A 24177-nucleotide genomic window follows, 5' to 3' on the forward strand; every position below is an offset into this window, starting at 1 on the left:
TCTTATTGGCTTTGATTTGATTTTCTGCCCCTGCAGCCGCGAAGACAAATGCAGACGTCCCCTTGAATCATCTCTTGCGCGGCTGTGGCACAACAGAGACTCCGAGATTACCTCAACTATCCCCCCTCCACGACAACCACCACCATCTGTCCCTTTCTTCCATTTCACGTGCCCAGGCAATATCCGTAGCCCTCTCATAGCAACAGCGCGCCGCTGCCCCCACCGTCTTGCTTTGAATGTTCCTTCCCCTGGATGTTCGCCTCGCACTATGCAGACGGTCCCTTGGCCCAGCCTGACGGTTCAGCGTTACCCCTCCCCCACCGCCGTGCTCCGTTTCACTCAAAGATGGCGTCGGCTCGAGAGCCTCTGGTCTCTGGCTGCATTTTTAGGCTTGTTGTTGTCTCCGTTTTGCGCGGTTTTGGCACCCTTCCCCCGTCGAATCGACACGGAATTCCGGTGAGTAACAGTAAAAGCGGGACGGAGGTGCTCCTTGCTCTTTTGTAAACAGCGTATCTCGATCGGAGCTTCGCCCCCCTCTCGCCACCCACCACCCCCCGCAAACCAGAACCGGAGCTCGGGCTTTTCGTGGGGACCTCGAGAGGAAGAAGGAGAGAGGGCTACAGAGAGCTGCTAAGCACTGAGAAGTGTAGGTGGGGGGGAGGATCAGAGAGGGGAGCCGAGGCCTAGCCGCTCGGCTCCAGCGGCCTTGTCTTCACCGCACCACAGGCTGGCGGAGTGTTACGTGGGAGGGAGGTTGGTGGCGGAGGGTGGACGTCACCGAGGTGGGGATAGCTCGGAGGGACTCGACTCGTCGAAGCGGTCAGTGGATCTTGTCCCGCGGCCAAGCTTGAGAACCGCGAGTGCCTCCACGTTGAATGGCGCACGATGTTGGGCTATGATACCTTAATTCCTGCACTTGCCCGCTAGCTGATATGGCCGTCAGCAAGTTGCATTGTGCCCAATACAAGGCCGCGATCTTTCGTTAATCAGAAAATGACATTCAAATTGAGACTATCGGCCGTGGTTGTTGCGATGCTGTTGTTGTGGCTGGAAATATAGGAGACGGTTTGTTTGGGGCAGGCGTTCTTGCTTGCCTCGTGTTTGTCACTGTTTACGTTTTGGCTTGACGACTAACGTTAGGAACACAGTCGTAACGTTAGCGCACGCTAGCAGTTCACATTAGCTTGCTAAACAAGAGCATTTAGCGGGAAGCCGTGTTGTCACACACTTGGCTGCTTATTGCAACAGTGAGAGTAAACAAAACAACGGGAGACACTCGAGCAACGCGGGCCAACTGACCAAGCTTTGATTTTGAGTTTAGTCTCTCGGCTAATGTTTGCTAACAGAGTGTGTGTGTGTGTGTGTGTGTGTGTTTGACTGCATTGTATTTACCTGGGGCATTGTCAACTTGCACTGTACATTTAATGAGTGAATACTCAAACTTTTTATTCTTTGCCCCTATAAGTTAGAAGAACGTGCATATATTTGGTGTTTATCAATTGTTATTGAATGTGTTGGTTTTGTTAAATCTGGGAACATTTTGAATCATTGATGACCGGTTTGTAGTGTTCTTAACCATCATCTGGGATTGGCCATGTTCCTCAAACAATAATGTCAGCAGTGCAAGCAAGCTTTTGTTTATATACCCGGTGCATTACTGTTGGTTTCGTTATTTTCATTAAAGTAAATGTCATCTTAACTGATGCTCCATTGAGATGGATTTTTAACTGCAGAATTTTCTTTTTGGTTCTTTCATACAGGGTGGTGCTGCTTGAGTACAATCGACATGAGGGTGATCAGCCCCATCTACTCCGTCCTGGTGTCGAGGATCACAGACTTTTGGAGTTGAAAAAGACAGTACAAGAAAAGAAAGGATAAGTGACGGCGTGGGACCGTGGAGGCATGGAAATTTAAAGATCGAGAATACATCTCAAGCACCCATAGAGACTTTTGTCACTCCTTTCTTGGAAAACATGGCCACCTTTTCCAACTCACATTGAGAATGTGCTTACTTTACCGGTGACTGTCAAGTGACTTGTTTGTTGTCTACACATCTTTATTTTTGTTATTATTTTTCTAGTGGGACAGTTTATGTTGAAGAAAACGGTTCCTACACCAATACCAGCGTCCGCCCTGTGACTGAAGTGGGTGGGCCTGATTTTACTGGGTGGAGAACTTGGTTTTGGGGGTTGTGCTATGGTCAGCTGCTTACTCCCGTGTTGTTCATACTCGGCTTCAGAAGGAATCTCTGTGCGGCCCCAAGACAAGGGATAGTAAGCGGAGGAGAAAATAGTACAACAAGAAGCAAAGGGGGGGTGGCGGCGCTTCGGCGCAGGCCAGGTGTCTGTCCGAGGTCTGTAGTTCATAATTTTCTTTTGTTTGGTGATTGTGGGAAGGCCCCAGGGCCACCGCGCCCTGAGAGACTGCAGTTATGGTGAAATTGGCCAACCCCACATACACCCAGTGGCTCCTAGAGGCCATCAAGAAGGTCAAGAAACAGAAGCAGCGACCGTCTGAGGAGCGTATTTGCAATGCTGTCTCTATGTCACATGGCCTGGACCGCAAGACTATTCTGGAACAGTTAGAACTCAGCGTCAAAGATGGGACCATCCTTAAGGTTACCAACAAAGGTCTCAACTCTTACAAGGATCCTGACAACCCCGGGCGCTTGGCTCTTCCCAAGCCCAAAGGGAGCAGCAACTCTGGAGGCGGAGGCAGCAGCAGTGGTGGCAGCGGCAGCAGCAGTAGCGCTAGCTTCCAAAGCCATTTGGGGAAGAGACCTGGACTTGACTGGAACAAGTTGATCAAGCGGGCACTGGAGGGCCTCCACGAGCCAGGTGGCTCCTGCTTGAAAAACATTGAGCGCTTTCTCAAGTGTCAGGCCGATGTGGCAGCCTATCTGTCGGGCAGCGGCTCCATGGGGCCTGGCATCTTCCACCAGCAGCTACGGGTGGCCCTCAAAAGGGCGGTGGCCCATGGACGTGTGGCAAAGCAGGGTCCACTTTTTCAGTTCATCAGCCGCAGCAGCTCCCACCATGACGGCACTGGGATGGTATCCCTGGAATCACTGCCCCCTGTCCGCCTGCTGCCTCATGAGAAGGACAAGGTAAGAATGCAACTGTTGTGGACACCTGAAACAAAAACACTGTGACATTCATTGTACATATTACCTCCTCAGTTCTGGGTACAGGGTTAAACACAAGAAATCTGCATTTCTTCTTATGTTTGGCATTGCACTTTGTTACCTGGCAGTTGTTGCTGCAGTTCATTGAAACAATATCAATGCCAGCTAAATAAGCATGTGGTTTGTCATCTTGTTGGTTATGGTCCATGCACACGATTGAGGCATGCTGCTACTTTGTTAGACGTCTGGTGGGTCAGTTGTGAGCAGAGGTCAACAGGGGAAGGAAGTCACATTGCTCCCAGCCACTGTGGACCGTCTGCAGCTCTGTTCTTCCTCTGGACATGGAAGGAGCAAAGAGAACTGGAGGAACACAGTTGAGCAAACGAGAACAGAGGATTGCATAGTGGTGCCATATGAATCCGGATGATGCAAACCACAAAGCTCTGAAAGAGAGAGAGGGGCAGAGACGTGGAGTGAGAAGAAGGCAAGAGAGGCAGAACGAGCTGTAGAGCGCGGGAGAGGCAGACATGCAGGCGACAGATGAGAGCGGGAACACACCCACATTTGTAACCTGATCAGAGAGACGGAGGGAGCAGCCGGTTACTAACCTCTGCTTCCAAGGGCCAGAGGACATGTACACACATATGTCTGGACTAAGAAATACAAACTATTAGAGCATTCTGATATATGCACTGAAACAAACTTTGGCAGAGTTTACACACTTTTTTTCACAACTAAGTTTGTGGCCTCTCACCTGTTAACAAATTCAGACAACAGATCTTGGATGACTTGATCTGCTACTGTTTTGACCGGCTCCCGTCTTGATCTTTGTGGGTGTGTACATGCTTTTGCAAGTGCTCAGCTCCCTTGAAGGCTCCATGCAGGTGCAAGAAAAGATTAGCCAGGAAAGTAGGATGCGCTCACATGGGATCTGTATGACAGTAACCTGCTTATCTGTGAATGGTGCACCAATGAAGATGAGCAGAGATCAACTTTCTTCTCTGACTCGGCTACTGAGTGCAATTGTGCCCCACTTAGTACCATTAAAAAACAACAACAATAACCTACTAAATCAACCTCTTCATGGCTTTAAAAAAATCCCATTGTTTATTCAGATATTGAGGTGTAGATGGTAATATCTGTGATCATCATGACACATGTTGGCAGGAATTGGGGATTCTTTTATGTTGTCTGGCTTTTTAAGTTTCTCTCTTCTTCCGATTGGTCTTGATTTAAAGTTGCGCTGTTATTGATGCGTGAGTATGTGATGTGTATGACGTTAGATTTGTTTGCACCTATTATGTTAGGCAGCATTAGCTGACTATGCTTTAGAGCAGTGTGTGCAACAGCCACAGGCCACTGCATGATCGCCCTCCAGTTTTCATAGCCTTCCAGTGGCGCATCATTGCCTCGCATGATCGCCTACGCTTATGATTTCTCAAGGAGAAGAGGGGAGAGAGCCGCTCAGTGAAGTTGGGGCAGGGAGAAAAAAAAATCAAAACAAATTGCTAAGAACCAGGTCTGACCCCATTTGTGAGATTTGCGTACTCAATTCTCTTATTTTTGTGTCAGAGTGCACCATTCAACGAGATCCCATACCCGTCTGTCTGTCCCCCTCACCCCACTCGCCCCCATCCTAATAGGGTGCCATTGCCAGGTCATGAAGGGGGGTTGAACAGGGATCGAAGTCAACCAGGGGTCATGGAAAAATAGACTCCAAACCTCATTGCCTCCCTGAGCACCCGTTAGCAGTATGAAGCTTTGGCCATTAGGTGGGATGGGCTTTGACGTGGAGCCTTTGTGCGTGGGGCTGTGTGATTACATAGTTGTGTGCATGATGTTCATCCCGTCATAATAAGCAAGAGCGATCTCCCTGCCCTGCGATTGCCCTCTTCTCAACAGCTGGAGTGGGGTGAACCAGAGTTCTCGATGTCGACGTGCAGTGTCACGGTGAGGACGTGTGAAAAAGCCACATGCGCACACTCAATGCAGTGACTTCCCTTCAAAATGTGCCACTGACCATGTAACCGGATTGTCGGTTTCATTGGCTTTGCAGCTTTTGCTTGCTTTTGGTTGTTGGTGGTGAGAAAGAAGCTTAAATGAGGCCACATTGTTAATGATGAACACTAATTGATAAATTGCATAATCAATTTCACTTATTAGATCCCCCCTCCATCTGTCTATCTGATGCCATGCACGCATGACACCCGCTTGCTGAAGGTTAACCCTCCTGTTGTCCTCGGGTCAAAATGACCCGTCACTATGTTAAAAACGCTCCCAAACCCCCCTAAATGATATTTTTTAACTAGAAATTTTATGACTTTTCCTAGATTGCCCCCAACTGCAGAAAATTTTAAATATTGTTTTTATTCACATTTCCATGGAAGCTATGCAAAAAAAGTACAAAGGTGGTCTTCGGGTCAAAATTACCCATGAGGCAAATAGGGTTGAAATCAAGGTCACAACGTTATTTACACACCATAGAATGTTTCAATGTTTTAGTTGTGTCTCAGATCAATTAGTAGAACACGTGAACAAGACAGTAGCAGACATAAACAAGACAAGATAGGTGGCGTTCTCGTAGATGGCAGAACTCTTTTTTTGTGGATTTCAAGGGGTTATAAAGGTGCTACAGATGACAGGAGTCCGAATTCTCTCTGTGCTGACGCCATGAGTGTGCGTTATGACATTGAAGAGGCTCAAGAGCTGATTTTTTTCTGCTGTCCAGCAAGACAACTGCTTCAGAAGAGGAAGTAGAGGATGTATCAAAAGAAGATGGGGAGGAATATAACCCAGAGTATGATGAATCATCTTCAGAACAAGAAGAAATCCCTGAAGCTGAAAGAGAGACTTTCCTTTCAAAAAATGGCAAAATAACATGGTCCTCAGCAGCATACAACCAACAAGGCAGGCATGCAGAACAAAACGTACAGGAGCTCCTGAGAAACCTGATGATCCACCTTTCACAGCCACTTCCCCAGCGAGGGCAAGTAAGAAGAAGAAATGCCAGTTCTGCCCTCAAAAGAAGGACTGTAAAACACATACTGTGTGCTATAGGTGAAAGGAATATATCTGCAAAGGCTGTGCACTTGCATACTGCGCTACATGTGCTAATTTGTTGAATGGGTTATCTTATTTTTCATATTTTTGTCTTGTATTGTATTGTCCTAAATAGTTTACTGGAGGAAAAAAAGAGAGAAACTTGAGTCATTGGAATGAATACAAATGCATCAATACCTAATTTTCACACATTTTTTTCCTTTTCTTAAGCGATAGAAATCCAAGTGAAGAGGGGGAACAATATCACACATAATGTGGTGAAGGACAAGTTGTTTCTTCAAGTAATATGAAATTTGGTGTTTAAAATTCAATTTAGCTGCTTATTTGGGGGGTTTAGTGAAGATGGGTCATTTTGACCCAGAGGCTACAGGGTGTGTACAGGAAATGAGGACAACAGGAGGGTTAAGACACCATTTGTCATGTTTGACTGAATGCGCAGCACCCCTCAGACATTGATTATATGCCTTGAAAGCCGACCGCCTCTTGGTTGTTTTTCTTCTCTCCTTTACTCATCCCAGCTACACAATGACATTAGTCACTTGAGAGTAGTTAGTGCATTTGCTGGGAGGATGGAACCATTTACCTGGTTGAATTCACAAAACAGGATTGTTGGGAAGATGGCTTAGTTGGGTGCCAAGAAAATACCTTCATCAAGTGTATTTTTGATGTTGTTCTGTAGACCGTGCACTGGAGTAGATTAATTTTCCCAGGAGAAACTGAAACCTTTTGACAGTATTTTTGTCTAACTCCCATCATGCCAGACAGTGTTTTGGGAAACTGTTCTCATTTTGCACAAGATCAAATTGCTTACCATAAAAGATGCGTTTTGGTGTTTGTTTACATTACATCTTAGAAGCTGAAACTCAAACATTGCAAAACCAGCATGCATACACATAAAACAGTAATTAGTCTTCTTTTTTTGTTTTTCATACAGATAACAGTGTTATTGAATACCCCAATTAATACAGAGCTCCAAGAACACGACAAATAATTTGTCTACCATGTCAAAACAATATACCCATGCACTAGTTGCTCTGCAAATAGTGCTCTCTTTCCTCAGATGTATACTTTTCAGTTGAGGTCAGAAAGCTGCCCATTTTTGAACATACCTTTCACTTTTGGTTTCGTTCAAAGTTGGGTGCAATTGCTCGACTTAGTGCTTTGGTTGATGAAGTTTGGTCGAGGTAACATCTGAACCCGGTGTACACCAAACAAGTACACATATAATGCAGACCTCAGCAAATGAATTGTATGCGAACATTGAACAGATTTTTGCGTTGATTGTTTTTCTTTTTTTTCAATTCACTTTTTATTAAACATTTTCATGGTTCCCATCAATTTACATTTCACTATATTCATCCATACATTTGCAAATGACATTGTCACAATACCAAAAATGTTGACTTTGATACTAAACCTGCATGAAGTACCTTGATACCACCACTGAAACAATAACATGGCAAAAACATAAAACAATGCATAAGAATATTTGTAATTGCACATATAATAGATATGATTGAAATAGATAAGCGGGCAGTCTTCTTCATCAAATGCACTTGAGCGGGTAAGTAGCACGCTGCGCGTCAGTGAGAGCCATTTTGACAAATGATGAATCAGTAATAGACATTGATTAATTTAAAATGGTCCCAATGCCCAGATTTCACCCTCGTAAAAGTATACGTTTTCTGATTTCTGACATCAGATATTTTGGGAGATAAAACCCAAAGCAGCAGCTTCCATCAAGAATGTTATCCCATTGGTCTTGTGTGATCTACTTCCTATTTTGCTCAATACATTGCTGGATCTGTAGAAAAGTATGAAAATCATCCTTCTCCAATCTGAATTGTCCCCTTTAGATTTTGACGATTTTTCACTGACTTCTTTCTCAATGCAGAATGCTGGCAAGTTGTCAACACGTCCTTTAAACCTACATTGATGTTCTCAACATGAATTTTAGATGCTCCTCTCAGCTGTTGTGTATAAAAGAAAACATTCTAATAATGAGATAGCATTTGTCTATGTTGTCACACGCTAGTCGAAACAGGTTCTTACTACATACAATAGTCACAAAATGTTAGGGATAATAAGCTTTAGTTAGAAAATTTTGTAGTGGCAGCCCAGTGCTCGACAGGTTAGCGCGTTGTCACAGTGCAGAGGTGCAGGGCTACTTTCCAGCTCCGGCCTTCCTGTGTGGCGTTTGCATGTTCTCCCCATGCTCGCGTGGGGTTTCTCCGGGTATTCTGGTTTCCCCCCACGTTCTAAAAACATACATGGCATGTTAATGGAAAACTCTAAATTGTCCCCAAGTGTGAGTATGCACGCGGATGGTTGTTCGTCTATATGAATTCTGCTATTGGCTGGCAACCGGCTCAAGGTGTACGCAGCATACTGCTTGAAGATGGTTGAATAGGCTCCAACATGCCCCACGACTCTTGTGAGGATAAGTGGATCAGAAAATGGATGGATGACATTTCTGGAGGAACTTCAAATGCACAGTAGACGTTAGTGAACTCAATTTGACCTTTTCTAAACGAAGACAAAAATGACCATGGCCAACTGTTTAACATATATTTTATTTTTTTGCACAACTAGCTTTTCGCTGATGAGGAGCTGAATGATGACATTGACAAAAGGCATTTGATACATGAATGGACCAATAAATTTCCTCGTTCAATGAGAATTAGTATTTCAACCGTCCTCTTCATGTTGCTGTAAGGACCTTTCGCTGGTATGGTAAATGGGCGTTCACTTGTAGAGCACTTTCCTACCTTAGGTACTCAAAGCACTTTGAACGTTTCCTTATTTACCTAATGATGATGCAGGATGAGTATCTATCTCAGGGTTCAGTGTCTTGCTCAAGTACACTTTGAAGATCGAACCCACAATCTTTGAGACCAAGACGGAACAATTGATCAATAGATCCTTGCCATGTCAACCAGGATGTTCTGAGAGCTAAGTGGGCACTGAGCTTTGTGTCAGAGAGTCATTAGCGGGTTGCAGCAAAGATACAGTCACATAAAGGCCTGAATGTAGTGGGCAATATATTGGTCCAGTTGTGGAGCAAACAACTCTTGTGAATTTTGCCATTCAGCTCCTAGTTAGAGAAGAGCAAGTTGTGCAAAAGATTTTAACAGCTGGAGAGTTAAGGTTCTTCCTCACAAGCGTTGCGGGGCATGCTGGAGCATATCCCAGCTGTCTTCGGGCAGTAGGGGGGGACACCCCTGAACCAGTTGCCAGCCAATCGCAGGGCATCCAGAGACGAACAACTATCTGTGTTTCACACTCTAACCAATGCAAACTTTGCTTTCATCAGAGAACATAACTATGGACCCCTCAGCAGCAATCCAGTCCTTTTTGTCTTCAGCCCAGGATTCTGACGCTGTTTGTTGTTCAACATTGGCTTGACACAATGAAGAGACGCGGCACGGAGATTGTTGACATTGGTCCACAGCACCTTAGCCAATCAGGATGCAGAAAACAATGCACTGTGAAACAAACCTGCACCAAAAAAAAAAAAATACTGAAACAGCGAAGTCGTGAAAGGTCAACGCATTATAGCAAGGGTTCGCTGTACAGTGATTATATCTTGACAGGTGGTGCCAAAGTCTTTTTTTTGCGGCTGGTCACACACCAAAAGTGTATGTGGGAAACATTGTAGCTGTTACGTCTTTATGTACAGATTCAAACAATAACATGATGTGAACATGTGAATGAAGACAGTGAAGCCAATCACAAAATATGCATAAAATGCTAAGTATCGGCTGATCCGGTGTGTCCTTTCAGATTGATGGAAAATCAAGCATTATGTATGTTTTGACTGCACAGCCTTTGGTCTGATGGTAAAAATGACGATGTGGAAGGAACTGGACAAAATGTGCAGTTATTTTGGAATAGAGCACCAAAGTACAAGTTTGAATGTTGCCAAAAAACTGCCTCAGACAAGTTTGTGTTTTCTTCCTCTGAAATGTACTAAACAAGATGTGCCTGCCTGATTTGCCTCAAGTGAACTGAGATCGTTTTCACAGCATTGTTGACACCATGTGAAACATGTCAATTATACAGAGAGAGGGGGAAAATCCTGTTTTAGTAGATTGCCATTTAAACCTTCAGTGTTATGTATCTTAATTCGATGCAGATTATTATTTTGGTTCATTGTTATTTTCTCAGTGGATTGATCAGTTGTTTGGTTGATTGGTGCCCCCAAAGCTGAGAGTCTCAGATTTTTTTGGGGGATTTGTCTGCAGCACTGAAGAGTTTGTTTCCCATTATTATAAGGCAGAGACAAAAAAATAGTGTGTTTTCGGTCACGCGACCGACCGAGAATTTCTACGTCAAAAATGCCGACGGTAAAGATTTTTTTCCAAACAACCCTCTACACAAAAACACTACACAAACACCCTCTACATCGGTGCAAACTCTCACGATATTCACGTTGAGCGCGTGCATCGTTTTCCCTGTCGTCTGTTAACAACATTGAATTGTGGCGGCTGCCGCGATCTCCGATGACAGTTTAAGCCGCGTTTTCTGTGTTACAGTCGCATGCTCGCACCGTAATGTTAAGAAAATAGCATCCATTGGTGTATCGAAAAAATTCTGCAAACTATTTGATGAACACCACGGGTCGTGTATAAACCACATGAAAATAGCAGTGTCAATGTGCCAACGGTGAGTTCTATGACATTGATGATATGGATATGTCCGCGTTTAAAATACTTGACCTGACCTAAGATCGATTCGATTTAGATGTATAGAAAAAACACAAGAAACAGTGGCAAAAACAGAAAGTGTAGACGCATTGTCATGATGTCATGATGAAAGCAGTACGTTCAGAAAAAGAGAAAAACAATTTCAAAAGAGAACTCCAAGGTAGGTGGGTGTACAACGTGTAACTCGACAGGTTTTGTGTTCTGAAACAGTCAGAATGTTTGATGGTTATTGTGTTTACATTTTTTATGAAAAAAAAAAGATTAAAAAAAACAAAACTTTGTCCTACCTACCTGACCCTATGCTTAAATTTTGTGTTAGCTGAAACACCAAATCTTTTTTGTTTGGCCTAAATTAAAGAGAGAAAAAAAGAGCCTTGCAAAATCGTAAAGTGACAAACGTGCAGCCAAGTTTAACTACCGTATTTTCACGACTATTCGGCGCACCGTACCAATGGCCGCAGTCTCATTAATGGGTGACATTTCTGTATTTTACACATATACAGGACGCACCGCACGAATAGGCGCAGTTTTAAAGTGGTAAAACATACGCTTAAACATACGGCATGCATGCATGCTAACACGTTCGCTAACACGTTAGCTTGAAGCACACACTGAAGCTCGAAGCTAAAACACGTTTTTAAAAAGGCAACGAAAGCAGAACTGAGTTCGGGTGTATTTTATTTACAAGGTACTCACGTTTTTTGCTCAAGCATCACTCAGAAAGCCATCAAAGTCGTCATCTTCTGTGTCCGAATTAAACAATTGTGCAAGTATCGGTAATCCATTCAAACCGCCGGGTTCCCCCTCGTTGTCAGAGTCACTCTCGTCGTCATGTGGCTCCACGGAAATGATGCCGGCTTTGCCAAAAGCTCGAACAACTGTACTAGGAGCAACGTTCGTCCAAGCAGCTACAATCCATTCACAGATCTTGGCGTAACTAGCCCGGCGCTGACTCCCACTCTTCGTGAAGCTGTGTTCGCCATCGATCATCCATTTTTCCCATGCCGCTCGCAACTTCACCTTGAACGCCCGGTTGATGCCGATGTCCAGCGGTTGGAGTTCTTTCGTCAAGCCTCCGGGAATGACGGCAAGCTCGGAGTTCATTTGCTTGACTTTGTCTTTCACCGCTGGTGTGAGATGGGCACGCATGAAGTCGCAAATCAAGAGTGACGGCGAGGCATGGAAAAAGCCATCCGGTCTCTTAACATACACCTCACTTAGCCACTCTCTCATTTTCTCCTCGTCCATCCAGCCCTTTTGGTTTGCTTTCACGATGACGCCGGCTGGAAACTTTTCTTTCGGCAGCGTCTTTCGCTTGAAAATCACCATAGGTGGCAGTTTCTGTCCGTTAGCATGACAAGCAAGAACGACAGTGAAAGCTGACTTCTCGTGCCCCGTTGTGCGTATCGCAACCGTGCTGGTCCCCTTCTTCTCCACAGTGTGGTTCACCGGGATGTCGAAAGTCAGCGGGACCTCGTCCATGTTGGTAATGTGGTTAGGCTGGATGCGTTTGTCGACAATCTTTTTACTGCAGTAGGTGCGGAAAACGGCCAGCTTTTCTTTGTAGTCCGCTGGAAGTTGCTGAGCCACGGTCGTCTTCACTCTCATAGATAGATGGCGCCGTTTCATAAAGCGAAAGCACCAAGACGGACCTCCTTGAAAATGTTCAATTTTCAATTCTTCGGCTAACGTTTTCGCCCTTAGTCGAATGGTGACCGTGGAGACGCTTCTGCCGGCTGCTCTTTGATCAAGAATCCACCGCTCCAGTTGGTCTTCCAACTCTGGCCACCTCGCCTTATTTCCACGGAAACGCTTGGTCTTTTTGACTTGGCGAAGCTCGTTCTCCTGCTTCCTCCATTTGCGAACCATGGATTCGTTGATATTAAATTCTCTGGCGGCTGCTCGATTCCCGTGTTTCACTGCATAACCGATGGCTTGGAGCTTGAATTGCGCTTCGTAGGCGTGTCTCTTTGTGGAACTCATTTTCGGGGGTTCTTGAAAACCAAAACCGAAGTTGTTTTGCAATAATGCACACACTCACCTTTTATACATGTGCTGGTACCTGCTAGAGGCGTGCCTTACACGCCCACCCTTCACTCATTGCCGGACCCACCCCCTGCGTGCCTGTCCTCCCTCACGTCCACCTCTCTTCATATATGTAAATTATGGAGAGGGAGATATGTAAATATAAGTGCGCGGACGCACTTCACTGATTGGCCGACCGATTCCCCGCACTTCACTGATTGGCCGACCTCACTTCCGCCTTTTCTCTATATAAACAGCATGTCGGGTCTCAGCCAGATTTTGGAACTCGGCTCATAGAAAAGACGCATCGCATTATAAGGCGTACTGTCCATTTTGGAGAAAATTTTAGACTTTTAATAGCGCCTTATAGTCGTGAAAATACGGTATACTTGCTGCCATGGCAATCCTGTCAGACCTCACAGACAAAAGAACCAGAGGCAGATGGCTTGAAGTCTAATGAACCAACATTATTTTGCGCCCAGGGGGAGCAGTTATCTCTCGCTCTGACAAGTGTGACATGAATGACATTTGGCATGAGAAAGGCAACTCTGTGAGGCCTTTCATATGGGACTACTTCACTACCCGCCCCCAAAATGGTGTCAATGTGGTACACAGCTGTGGAAGTGATGCTGGATAGTAGCCAGCCCGTTCCATTAATGTGGTTATTTAGCTCTGTGTCTGCCTGGATATTTGAGGAAACGAGGAGGGCTGGCAGTATCAATTGATTTTTATTTTTTTTACAGATTACTCCATCGATTAATAGAATAATTAGATACCATTTTATTTAGATTTGAAATGTATCATAAAACCACGTTTTTTGCCAGATACTGTTTATTTACTAATTATTTTTATTTGGGAATGATTACGACAGTGGCTCCGAAGTGCAAATCAAAAAATGTATTTCAAACCCGAAAAAAACGAAACGGCAAAAAAAAAAACCAAACATAAAAAAGATCATGCAAAGACAAATCAATAACACAAAAACAAATCAGGAGCAAATCAAAAATCACAAGCCAATATATGAACAAAAAGGGTAATCATGAAGACAAATCAAAAAGGCCCCAAAACAAAAAATGAAACTGACTAATTTCCAAATTACAAAAACAAATAACTAAGTTATTGGAAATAGAAATAAAAAAACATGAAAACAAGAAACAACAGAAAAATCACAAATACAGCAAACATTTTTCCCCTTTGCTGTTGTTGTCTTTTGGTTTTTGGATGTTTTATTTGTGATTGCAATGACGACTTAATTTGTTCTGTTATTTGTGTTTGTGATTCGCACTTCAGGGCCGTCGTAGCTTAGTGATTAAAAAGGCAACAACTCCTCAACAATTAAGCAATATGACACAAGAGGGATCGATGTGGTACATAACACCCTTTTTTAAAATGGATTCAGTTGATGCTTTGGTTATTGTTTTCCAAACAAATAAGCAATAACTATGCCCACACGTGCTCAGAGCCTCTCACCATGTGCAGCTCCAGAGCAGATAAAGAATGTAACCCCCTCTCGAGAGGACTGGTACCAGAGCTCAAGCCGTGCATCGAGGCAGCCCGACTTTTTCAAGTCGGTACCTCTCGACCTTGGCCTTCAGCTCGGGCTCCTTTCCGACCAGAGAGGCGACATTCCACATCCTTAAAAGCCAGCTTATGTAGCCGGGGATCGAATTGCCAATGTCCCGCCTTCGTCTGCCTCCCAGCCCACCCTGCACCTGACCCCTAAGGACCTTTCCACAGGTGTTGAGCCCATGTGAAGGTGGCAATTGGGGCAAGTCCGGCCATCAGGCGTTTGCCATCGAGTGCCATCTCCACGCTTGGCTCCATGGGGGGCCCCGGTGACCCGATAAGGGCAAAGGAAAAGGTTGTCTATTATTTTTATTCATCATAAAGGATCTTTGAGCCATGTGTTGTCTGTTCCCCTAATGTTTCAGTTTATTGGTATGACATGTTTTTGAAACTGATGGATTTTACGGTATCAAGGTCGCCTATCATGAACCGGAAGGAGTCGGTATTCACAGTTTGAAATGCATTCAGACACGAAAGAAACCTCAGCAAGGTTGTTTTTTTTTATTTCTGCGTGATATATGCATTATTGGAAACATTCAAATTTGGTGACTGTTTTTAAAGGGGAAACATTTTGGCTATCAAACTGGTTCACCATCTATAGGAGTGGTCCTCAACTAGAAATGCTGTCGGTCCACTTTTTTTTATAAGACCAAGGTCCGGCCGGTCCCATGCACGGTGGTCATGGGGAGCAGGGCTATATGCCCATTTAGTATGGTCAAGCCAAGCTTATACAAATCAACACTCCTCACAACCAACCAATAATGGAGTGCATGAAAATAACAATTATTCACTTTGCCAGTACACAGCAAATAATGAGAGGTATTGTGTTGAGGCAGAGGAACTCTTTTATTTTGTTAAGTTGTGCCTGCTTAATAATAGAAATAGCCCTTTTAGGGAAATAAGACATTTTTTACTTTAACTTTGTTAAACAGTAGTTGTCTTTTTTTCCCCTAATTTAACAAAAGCCAAATAAAATATTCATTTTACCAAAATAAATACTAAAAATGAAAACAATATTATTTTCATTTGTACAATTCCCCCTTTCACATCCCTTCTAAAATCATTGAAAAATATATCAGAAGAGGAGTTAAGAACCATTTTAAATACTGACACAAGGGAGCATAGGAATGTGCAGTGCTGTTCTTCCACTAAAGGTGAATGCAATGTCTGAGGCATGCAAATATTTGAGGACGCCATTGGGATGTTCATTTAACATGTTGCGGTGTTCTGCTGTTAAACAGCTGCAAAGATCCCCGGGTAGACGGGAACAAAACTGCACACAATTGAAACGTCCCGCGATTTGTCTTGTCTAATTGTCTGTGTGTGGCTCTCCTGTGCTGAAGCTGTGAGCATACTGTGGCGTCGCGCATGCGTCTGTTTCCTGACACAATCATCCATTTTGAATGCGTGACGCTGATGTATGGGCATGCCTTAAGTTCAGAGGAGCCAATCAGCGCATCGTTATTGCCGACATGCCCCCGTCTCCAGTTCGTCAAACATTATACACACACAGAGTCGCGCTGCTGCGTCCTCAGCAATTCATCTGTTCGTGCACGCAAATAATACAACGGATAATTTTAACAAGCGATCGCGGTAATGCGCAGATTATAGTCCAAAAATAGAAAATGTATAACGTAAAAATAACGTTATAATTTATTATTTTATATAATTTGCCGAGGGTCCGGACAGAGGAGGCCCGGACAGAGGAGGTCGGCGGTCCGGACAGAGGAGGTCGGCGGTCTGGTCGTGGATCGCGGTCCGCCAGTTGAGGAAGAGGGATCTATAGCCTAGAGCGGACCACCGTTTCTAAGAACACCCCATACACATATGTTTATATGTGAAGGTGTATGTTTTAAAAATACAACATACACATATATGTATGTGTGTATGTATAATTGCTGAGGGTTCTCTGCTCCACACTACAGCCCATTTATCAGTTAAATGGTGAAAATTGTGCTGCTAGTAAAAAAGTTAGTCTGGAGCCTTCTTTTGGAAAAAGTATGGCACAAGAACCAAAGAAGATGCAAAACACACACCCAGGGTTAAGATGTATGAGATTCTTCCACCATATGAAGAGGTGTGGCATGATGCTTTGCATAAGGGTGGTTCAAACTCGCCTCTTAATTCGACTGTAGAGGCAGATTTTTGGGGGTCATATTTCAAATTGGTTTTGACCTCAAATGCCATTCCAACCATTTGTATGGCAAAGTTTGTCTCACTTAAACCAACCATTAAACCATCAAATACAATTTTGAGCTGTATTTGTCGTTTCACCTTGCACATTGTGTCCGGTAACAGTGATCAATGAGCTTGTGTTCGGGATGCAGCCAGGGGGGGGGGGGGGGGGGGTTGCTGAGATTGGGTCCCCATTTTAATGAGATCCTTGACTTGAGACAAGACAAGGACAAAGGCAGTGCTTTCCTCTTGTTCTTGTTTGCCTCCATTGTTTCCACTCTTTCCTGTCTCAGTAGACTGCCCTCTCATTGGATAACAACCCCTGTTGCATAAAAAGAAAACCAGGCCAACCCTGTTTTGTATTCTCTGCACATACAGACAGTATGACAATGTGAAGTGGAGCCTCAAGGAGCTATTGGTGAGCACTTGAAAGTATGTAGGTGATCCTGAACCGAGTGTTGGCAACTTAGCTTGGCCCTGGGCCAAATTTTTTCCTACCAATCAAATTATGGGCCTAAAGTACATTTTCATCGGGCAATTTTTTTTTCATCAATAGGGAAATAACTAAGGCTGCCACAAACCTTTTTTGGGATGGTGGAGGGGGCGGGAATCGACTAATCACCAGTAGTAGTTGCCATTTGTCGACTCATTGGATGTTATGTAAATCGCGGCATATCGCACCAAGAAGCAGCTGCTCTTAGATAACTGATTAATTTACAGCTTAAATTATTTTAAGTTGGTAAAAATGAATTTTAAAAAACTATCAGTGACAAATTAATTATAAAAAACGATCACGGTTGTAGTACATTCAACTTTGATTAAACATTGCTGCTTGTACCAGCATCCCTGACATGTTTATAAATGATGGAGCAACCTAATTTAGGGGCGATACTGTGGCCTTAATTTTATTTTATATATATTTTTTAACTCTAAATGTCTATTTTATTTAAAAATGAAACCAAAAACTAAACACTATACAGAGTTGCACTATCACCATGTAGCTATATTAATTCATTCATTCATCTCCCACGCCGCTTGATCTTCACTAGGGTCGCGGGGGGTGCTGGAGCCTATCCCAGCTGTCTTGGGCAGTAGGCGAACAGAGACGAACAACCATCCACGCTCACAGTCACGCCTAGGGACAATTTAGAGTGTTCAATCAGCCTGCCATTCATGTTTTTGGAATGGGAGGAAACCGGAGCACCCGGAGAAAACCCACGCAGGCCCGGGGAGAACATGCAAACTCCACACAGGGAGGCCGGAGCTGGAATCGAACCCGGTACCTCTGCACTGTGAAGCCGACGTGCTATCCACTAATAATATGGAGTCACTTTTGATAGTGTAACTTGTGACATCCCAGATTGTAAGGTTTTTTTTTTTTTTTTTTGGTCAATGTTATCTGATGGGCCAGATAACACGCCAGTTGCCGACCATTGTCTTAAAAGCTTGCATTGCTGGCTGCGCAGACCAGATTGCCTGTTTGTGTTACTACATATGTGCTGTACCTGTGGCAACACTGAGATCGCATTTCAAGTCCACCATTTAAGATAACTCGCTAACTGGTAACAGCTGTGAGGAGTACTTTTTTTTTGGGGGGGGGGGTGTCACAGTTTGTCACTGTATATTGCTGAAAATGAATAAAGGACCTCACACAAATTGACAGCTTAGAATAGACATGGAATGTGAAATGGCATCCAGGACCTGATTCTAGTGGCCTGTTGTTTGTAGAAATGTGAAAGCAGGGCTATGTTGACTTATTAAAAGCCGAACCAGAGAGCAAAATTGTTCCCAGGAGGAACTTAAAGATTGCGTTTCAATGATTCAAAATCCCTGTCACCGTTGAGGGGATTAGCATGTTTTTATTTTTTATTTTTTGGGATCTGCTTGGGCTATACTTATACTTGCAACTGGTAGCTAAAAACAAGATGCAATGTGCTTCTCCACACAAAATGTCCGGAAAACTGTGTCGCTGGTTCAGTTTGTTTACTTCTGTGCAGTCGGCCCACTCAAATGGTGAAATGTCAGGAATGACTGAGGCGTGGATCTCTCGAGCCACTTCCTTCCATGCTGAATGTATCATCCTTTTGTCTCATCCGCCGTTTCCCATTGGACGCACATTGAAATTTGTTTAATGACTTTGATCGCCGTTTCCCATTGGACGCACATTGAAATTTGTTTAATGACTTTGATAAGACTTTCTTCTTATGCGAGCAAAATGACACTAATTTGTTTGCAAATGTATTTTCAATGCTTTCCAGTATTTAATCCACTCAGTTGTTTTCAACACGTTTGTGTGAAACATCAATAAAAGTGGAATACGATAATTTGCAAATCATGTTCAGCCTATATTTAATTGAATACACCACAATGTTCAAGCATGACCCTCTTTTTGCGATTTGTGACAAGCCATGAAATTCAGTCACAAATTAAAATGTTGCTCACAACAATAGTCTATCAGTTTCATCAGTAGTTAGCTTGTCTTTGTCATGCATTCAATTAAATATAAGTTTAACATGATTTTCAGGTCATTGTATTCTGTTTTTATTTATGATTAACACTCTGTCCCAACTTCATTGGAATTGGGTTTGTGCAGTACAGACATCGTATTATCACCTTGCGTGCCCAATTCACCCCTCTTCGTTGCCTATTATTTACAACCCTCTTTTAATTGTTGACCTCGTTTTACTGACACTCACACGCAATGCCTCTTTCACCATGTGCTGGGGTGGCTGTGTTAGTAGAGGGTGGGGTTAGTGGAGGCAGCCAGAAGGTGGCTGAGTCTGAAGAAAATGAATCCAATAAATCAAGCTCCTGCCGCTTGTCTCCTCCCTGCCAGGACCTACCCGCTGCCCCTTCCTCTACATCCATGCAAGTAGAGACATTTGTAAAGCAGCATTGGAAGAGCCAAACGTGTTTTCATCTTCATTTCAACCCTGAAAGTGTCATTTCGAATTGACGAGTTCGTTATTTTGAATTCAAAATCCAAATTTTATCTTCTCGTAGCACGTTTGTCAAGATTAGGGATGCTCCACTAGGCCTTTTTTTCAACTGTGTATCAGTACTTGAGCACTCGCTGATACACAGTACCAATATTGGATAATGTCCTTATGTTTTGCAATTGAAAATGGGTTGAATCAAGTATTTTCCCCCCCAAAACAAACTTTTCTTGAAAATAGTATAGTTTGCTCAAATATTACACTTTTTATCGCGTGTCCTTATTAGATGAACGTGCAATGATTAATCGATTATCAATTAATTGATAATCTTGTTAATTGAGAATTGATTCATCATTTCATTAAGATAAGATAAGATAAGATATCCTTTATTCGTCCCACACTGGGGAAATTTACAGCCTCCAGCAGCAAGAATGTATGTAGAAAGAAGAAAGGAAAAAGAGAGAAAAAAAACAACAAACATCTTTCAATTAAATACAATATGAACACAATGGATAAATCACAGTACTATTTACAATTTTCCTTCACATAATTTAATTATTATTATTATTATGATTGTTATTTTTTATTCATCAGCCTGACAGCAGTCGGTAGGAACGAGCGTCGGTATCTCTCCTTCTTGCTGCGCGGGTGTAACAGTCTCTGGCTGAAGGAGCTACCAAGTGCTGTCAGGGCGGGCTGGAGGGGGTGGGAGGGACTGGCCATCATAGCTTTTAGCTTAGTTAGCATCCTTCTGTTGCCCACCTCCTCCAGAGTGTCAAGGGAGCAACCCAGGACAGAACTGGCCTTCCTGACCAGTCGCTCCAGTCTCTTTCTGTCCCGGGCTGAGATGCTGCCTGACCAGCAGACAATGCCATAATGGATGGCCGAGGCCACCACCGAGTTATAGAACGTCTTAAGGAGTGACCCCTGAACCCCAAAAGACCTCAGTTTCCTGAGTAGGAAGAGTCGGCTCTGTCCTTTCTTTTTTAAAGTTTTAAATTGTCTAAATCTTCCGAATTTCAGCTTTTCATCACCAAATCAGCTTCTCATCACAGATTTCTGTCATTCTCCATGAGACTCTCAACAAGTCGTGGGGAAGAGGAAGGGCCCTTTTGAAAGTTATTTATTTACTGATTTCTCCAAAACAAATTGATAACACAGAAAATGCAAGCTGAAGCATTACTGATTAAAAAAAATTAAAAACACAAATTGCGCTTGTTAGTGAAAAATGGGTCATCATGTCCTGATGATCCCTTTAATATCTTCACTGCTTGTATCAAGATACCTATGTGAGAACGATATACCACTCAGCCTCATATTAATCCCAATTGATCCCATGGCATTTCCTTAAAAGGTACATTTTAATGTACAGTGGACCCCCGTGGACAGCCGGCTCACGAATTGGGATGGTCTGCACATTGAAGTGCTATGGGGGAATAAAAAAAATCCTCATCTCACCCCTCGGGTGGTGTCCGTCCCTCATTCAGCTCGGGTCCTCTACCAGAGGCTAGGAAGCTTGAGGGTTCTGCGCAGTATCCTTGCTCTTCCCAGCACTGCACATTTCTGGACTGAGATGTCCGATGTTGTTCCTGGGATCTGTTGCAACCCCTCATCTAGTTTGGGGGTCACTGCCCCGAGTGCTCCGACCACCACAAGCACGACTGTCACCTTTACCAAGGGCTCAGAGAGGCTCTCTCCAGCTCCTCTCTGAGCCCTTGGTATTTCTCGGGTTTCTCATGTTCCTTCTTCCTGATGTTTCCATCACTTGGGACCGCTACATCCACTACAACGGCTTTCCTCTGCCCTTTATCTATGATCACGATATCTGGTTGGTTCGCCATTACCATCTTGTCAGTCTGGATCTGGAAGTCCCACAGGATCTTCGCTCTGTCATTCTCCACCACCTTCGGAGGTGTTTCCCATTTTGACCTTGGGGTTTCCAGTCCATAGTCCGCACAGATGTTTCGGTAGACTATGCCAGCCACCTGGTTATGGTGTTCCATGTAGGCTTTCCCAGGATGAGTGCCTCTGTGCTGTCCTTAAGGCCAGCCCTCTCTAGCCACTGATGGGACTTCTTGAGATCAGCCACTTCAGTTATGGTCCGGTGGTGCATCCCGTGTAGGGGCTTGTCCTCCAATGATAGTCCCTCTTCCAGCGCCTCATCTTCTGTTCCCCATTGTCTGAGACATTCTCTGAGTATGTCATCCGTTGGAGCCTTCTCCTTGAAGTATTCATGGAGCTTGGATGTTTCATCCTGGACAGTGGCTCTCACACTCACTAGTCCCCGGCCTCCTTCCTTTCGGCTTGTGTACAGTCTCAGGGTGCTGGATTTGGGATGGAACCCTCCATGCATGGTTAGGAGCTTTCGGGTCTTAACGTCCGTGGTCTGAATCTCTTCCTTTGGCCACCTTATTATTCCTGCAGGGTATCTGATCACTGGCAGGGCATAGCTGTTTATTGCCCGGGTCTTATTCTTGCCATTGAGCTGGCTTCTTAAGACTTGCCTCACTCGCTGGAGGTATTTGGCCGTAGCCGCTTTCCTTGTTGCCAGTTCGAGGTCGCCATTGACTTGTGGTATACCAAGGTACTTGTAGCTGTCCTCAATGTCTGCTATTGTTCCTTCAGGGAGTGAGACCCCATCAGTGCGGACTACCTTTCCTCTCTTAGTCACCATCCGACTACATTTCTCAAGCCCGAATGACATCCCGATGTCGCTGCTGTAGATCCTGGTTGTGTGGATCAGTGAGTCTATGTCCCTTTCGCTCTTAGCATACAGCTTTATGTCATCCATGTAGAGGAGGTGACTGATTGTAGCTCCATTTCTGAGGCGGTATCCATAGCCTGTCTTGGTGATTACTTGGCTTAGGGGGTTCAGTCCTATGCAGAACAGCAGTGGGGAGAGTGCATCACCTTGGTATATGCCACATTTGATGGACACTTGGGTAAGTGGCTTGCCATTGGCTTCAAGTGTGGTTTTCCACATGCTCATCGAGTTCGCAACGAAGGCTCTTAGGGTCCTGTTTTTTTTAAACACTTACACACACACACACACACACACACCGTCAGCATGTTTGTGTAGAAGTTGTGGGCTTGAATCTGCCTCGGCCTTCCTGGTTCAACTTTTTGCATGTCCTCTCCATGTCCGCATGGGTTTTCTCCGGGTATTCCTGTGTCCTCCCACTGTCCAAAAACATGTATGACATATTGATTGATTGCTATCTATAGGGCTGTTCACACGGCACACATTTGCTCCGGCGCTGCACCGATGTATTTTGTTGCGATATATTTTGCGCCGCAGCAAATTGTGTGGAGCGTTCACACGTACAAAGCCGCTGAGCGTGACAGCATCGGCACAGCGTCGTCGCAGCCCCACTTGCGTTCACACGGCAGTTTCTGCAGCGGAGCAAAACGACAGAAAACAAACGAGCTGTCGTGTTGGTTCTTTTTAAAACGTACTGTATATACACAACTCAAGCGACTACTGGACCGGCACGTCCTTCTCCTTCTCGGTCTCCGTGCCTTCTGCTCGAGAGTGACCGCCCAAGAAAACGTAAATCAACGATGACTTCAATGACACTCAGAAAAGCAAACACTAATGCGCCGAACAGAAAATCAAGAGAGGAAATCACAAAATAAATTATATAGGGGGCAGGGGGTAGTGAACAAACAACAAAGGAACAAACAACTCCGAGACAGTCCAGTCTCCTACAAAAGGAAAGATGTTACCAGCCAAGTCTTGTGTCGTTATTAAACAAACACATTACGGAAGTCCGACAGAGCACGAAAGGAACGCATTCTCTCCATACGTACTCTTCACAAGCATTTGCTCTGGCGCAAATTTAACCCAGTTGCGTTCACACGTGCAAATTTACATCGGTGCTGCTTCGCAAACGAGCATTTGCTCCGGAGCAAATTTTTAAACCACCTCCCTGAGGTGGATCAAATTTGGTCCGGTGTAAGCCTTTTTCCGGGGCTACGCCGGAGCTAATTTGCACGTGTGAACGCTCTACTGGGGCAGCCTTGTATCTATGTATCTAGGTGTGACTTTAAGTGTGGTTGTTTGTCTCTGTGTGCCCTGCGATTGGCTGGCAACCAGTTCATGGTGTGCACCCGCCTACTACCCAAAGGCGGATAGGCTCCAGCATGCCCGCGACCCTCCTTCGGATAAGTAGATCAGATGACTGCTGGATGGAATACTTTTCAAAAATAGTTTAAATAATATGCTCAGCTGTTCACACAATCAGAATATATAAACGCTGTTCCATTGTGAATCACTTTAAAGGCATCATCATGTTATGTATCGGTCTATGGACGGGTGGATGGACGGATGGAAAACTTCAAACTATCCGTTCTGGTATGTTTGATAGCAAGTGTATGACACATTGCTCTAAAAGTCACTAATGGCCGTCAGCTAGTAATCAAAACAACAAATCTGCAGTTTTTGTTTGTGAAAGACCTTGACCCACACTTGCAGCTTTTATCACATGGTTTTGTGTATACGCGAGTGGTGTGAAAATTTGGAATAATAATCTGTGCATACAACATAAACAATGCAAAAATATTCACAGATTCAATGTGTGAACAA

The 24177-nt window shown here is 44.2% G+C and overlaps 1 protein-coding gene across 3 annotated transcripts in view; it reads left to right on the forward strand.

The window, feature by feature from the left end:
• The first annotated feature begins 228 nt into the window (after nt 1-228).
• The window catches only part of kat6a (K(lysine) acetyltransferase 6A), a 49289-nt gene continuing 25340 nt past the window's right edge, over nt 229-24177 (forward strand). Inside the window, exons 1-2 of one of the 3 annotated variants that reach the window (XM_052066933.1) lie at nt 229-456; nt 1761-3106. In XM_052066933.1, coding sequence (XP_051922893.1) covers nt 2432-3106 — 675 coding nt within the window. In that variant the 5' untranslated portion in view covers nt 229-456; nt 1761-2431. Of the gene's footprint in view, nt 457-479; nt 820-1760; nt 3107-24177 lie in introns of those variants that run through there. The other 2 variants (XM_052066930.1, XM_052066932.1) reach the window with 2 other exon arrangements.

This window comes from Hippocampus zosterae, chromosome 6 (assembly GCF_025434085.1).
Source record: "Hippocampus zosterae strain Florida chromosome 6, ASM2543408v3, whole genome shotgun sequence".
NCBI lineage: Eukaryota > Metazoa > Chordata > Actinopteri > Syngnathiformes > Syngnathidae > Hippocampus > Hippocampus zosterae.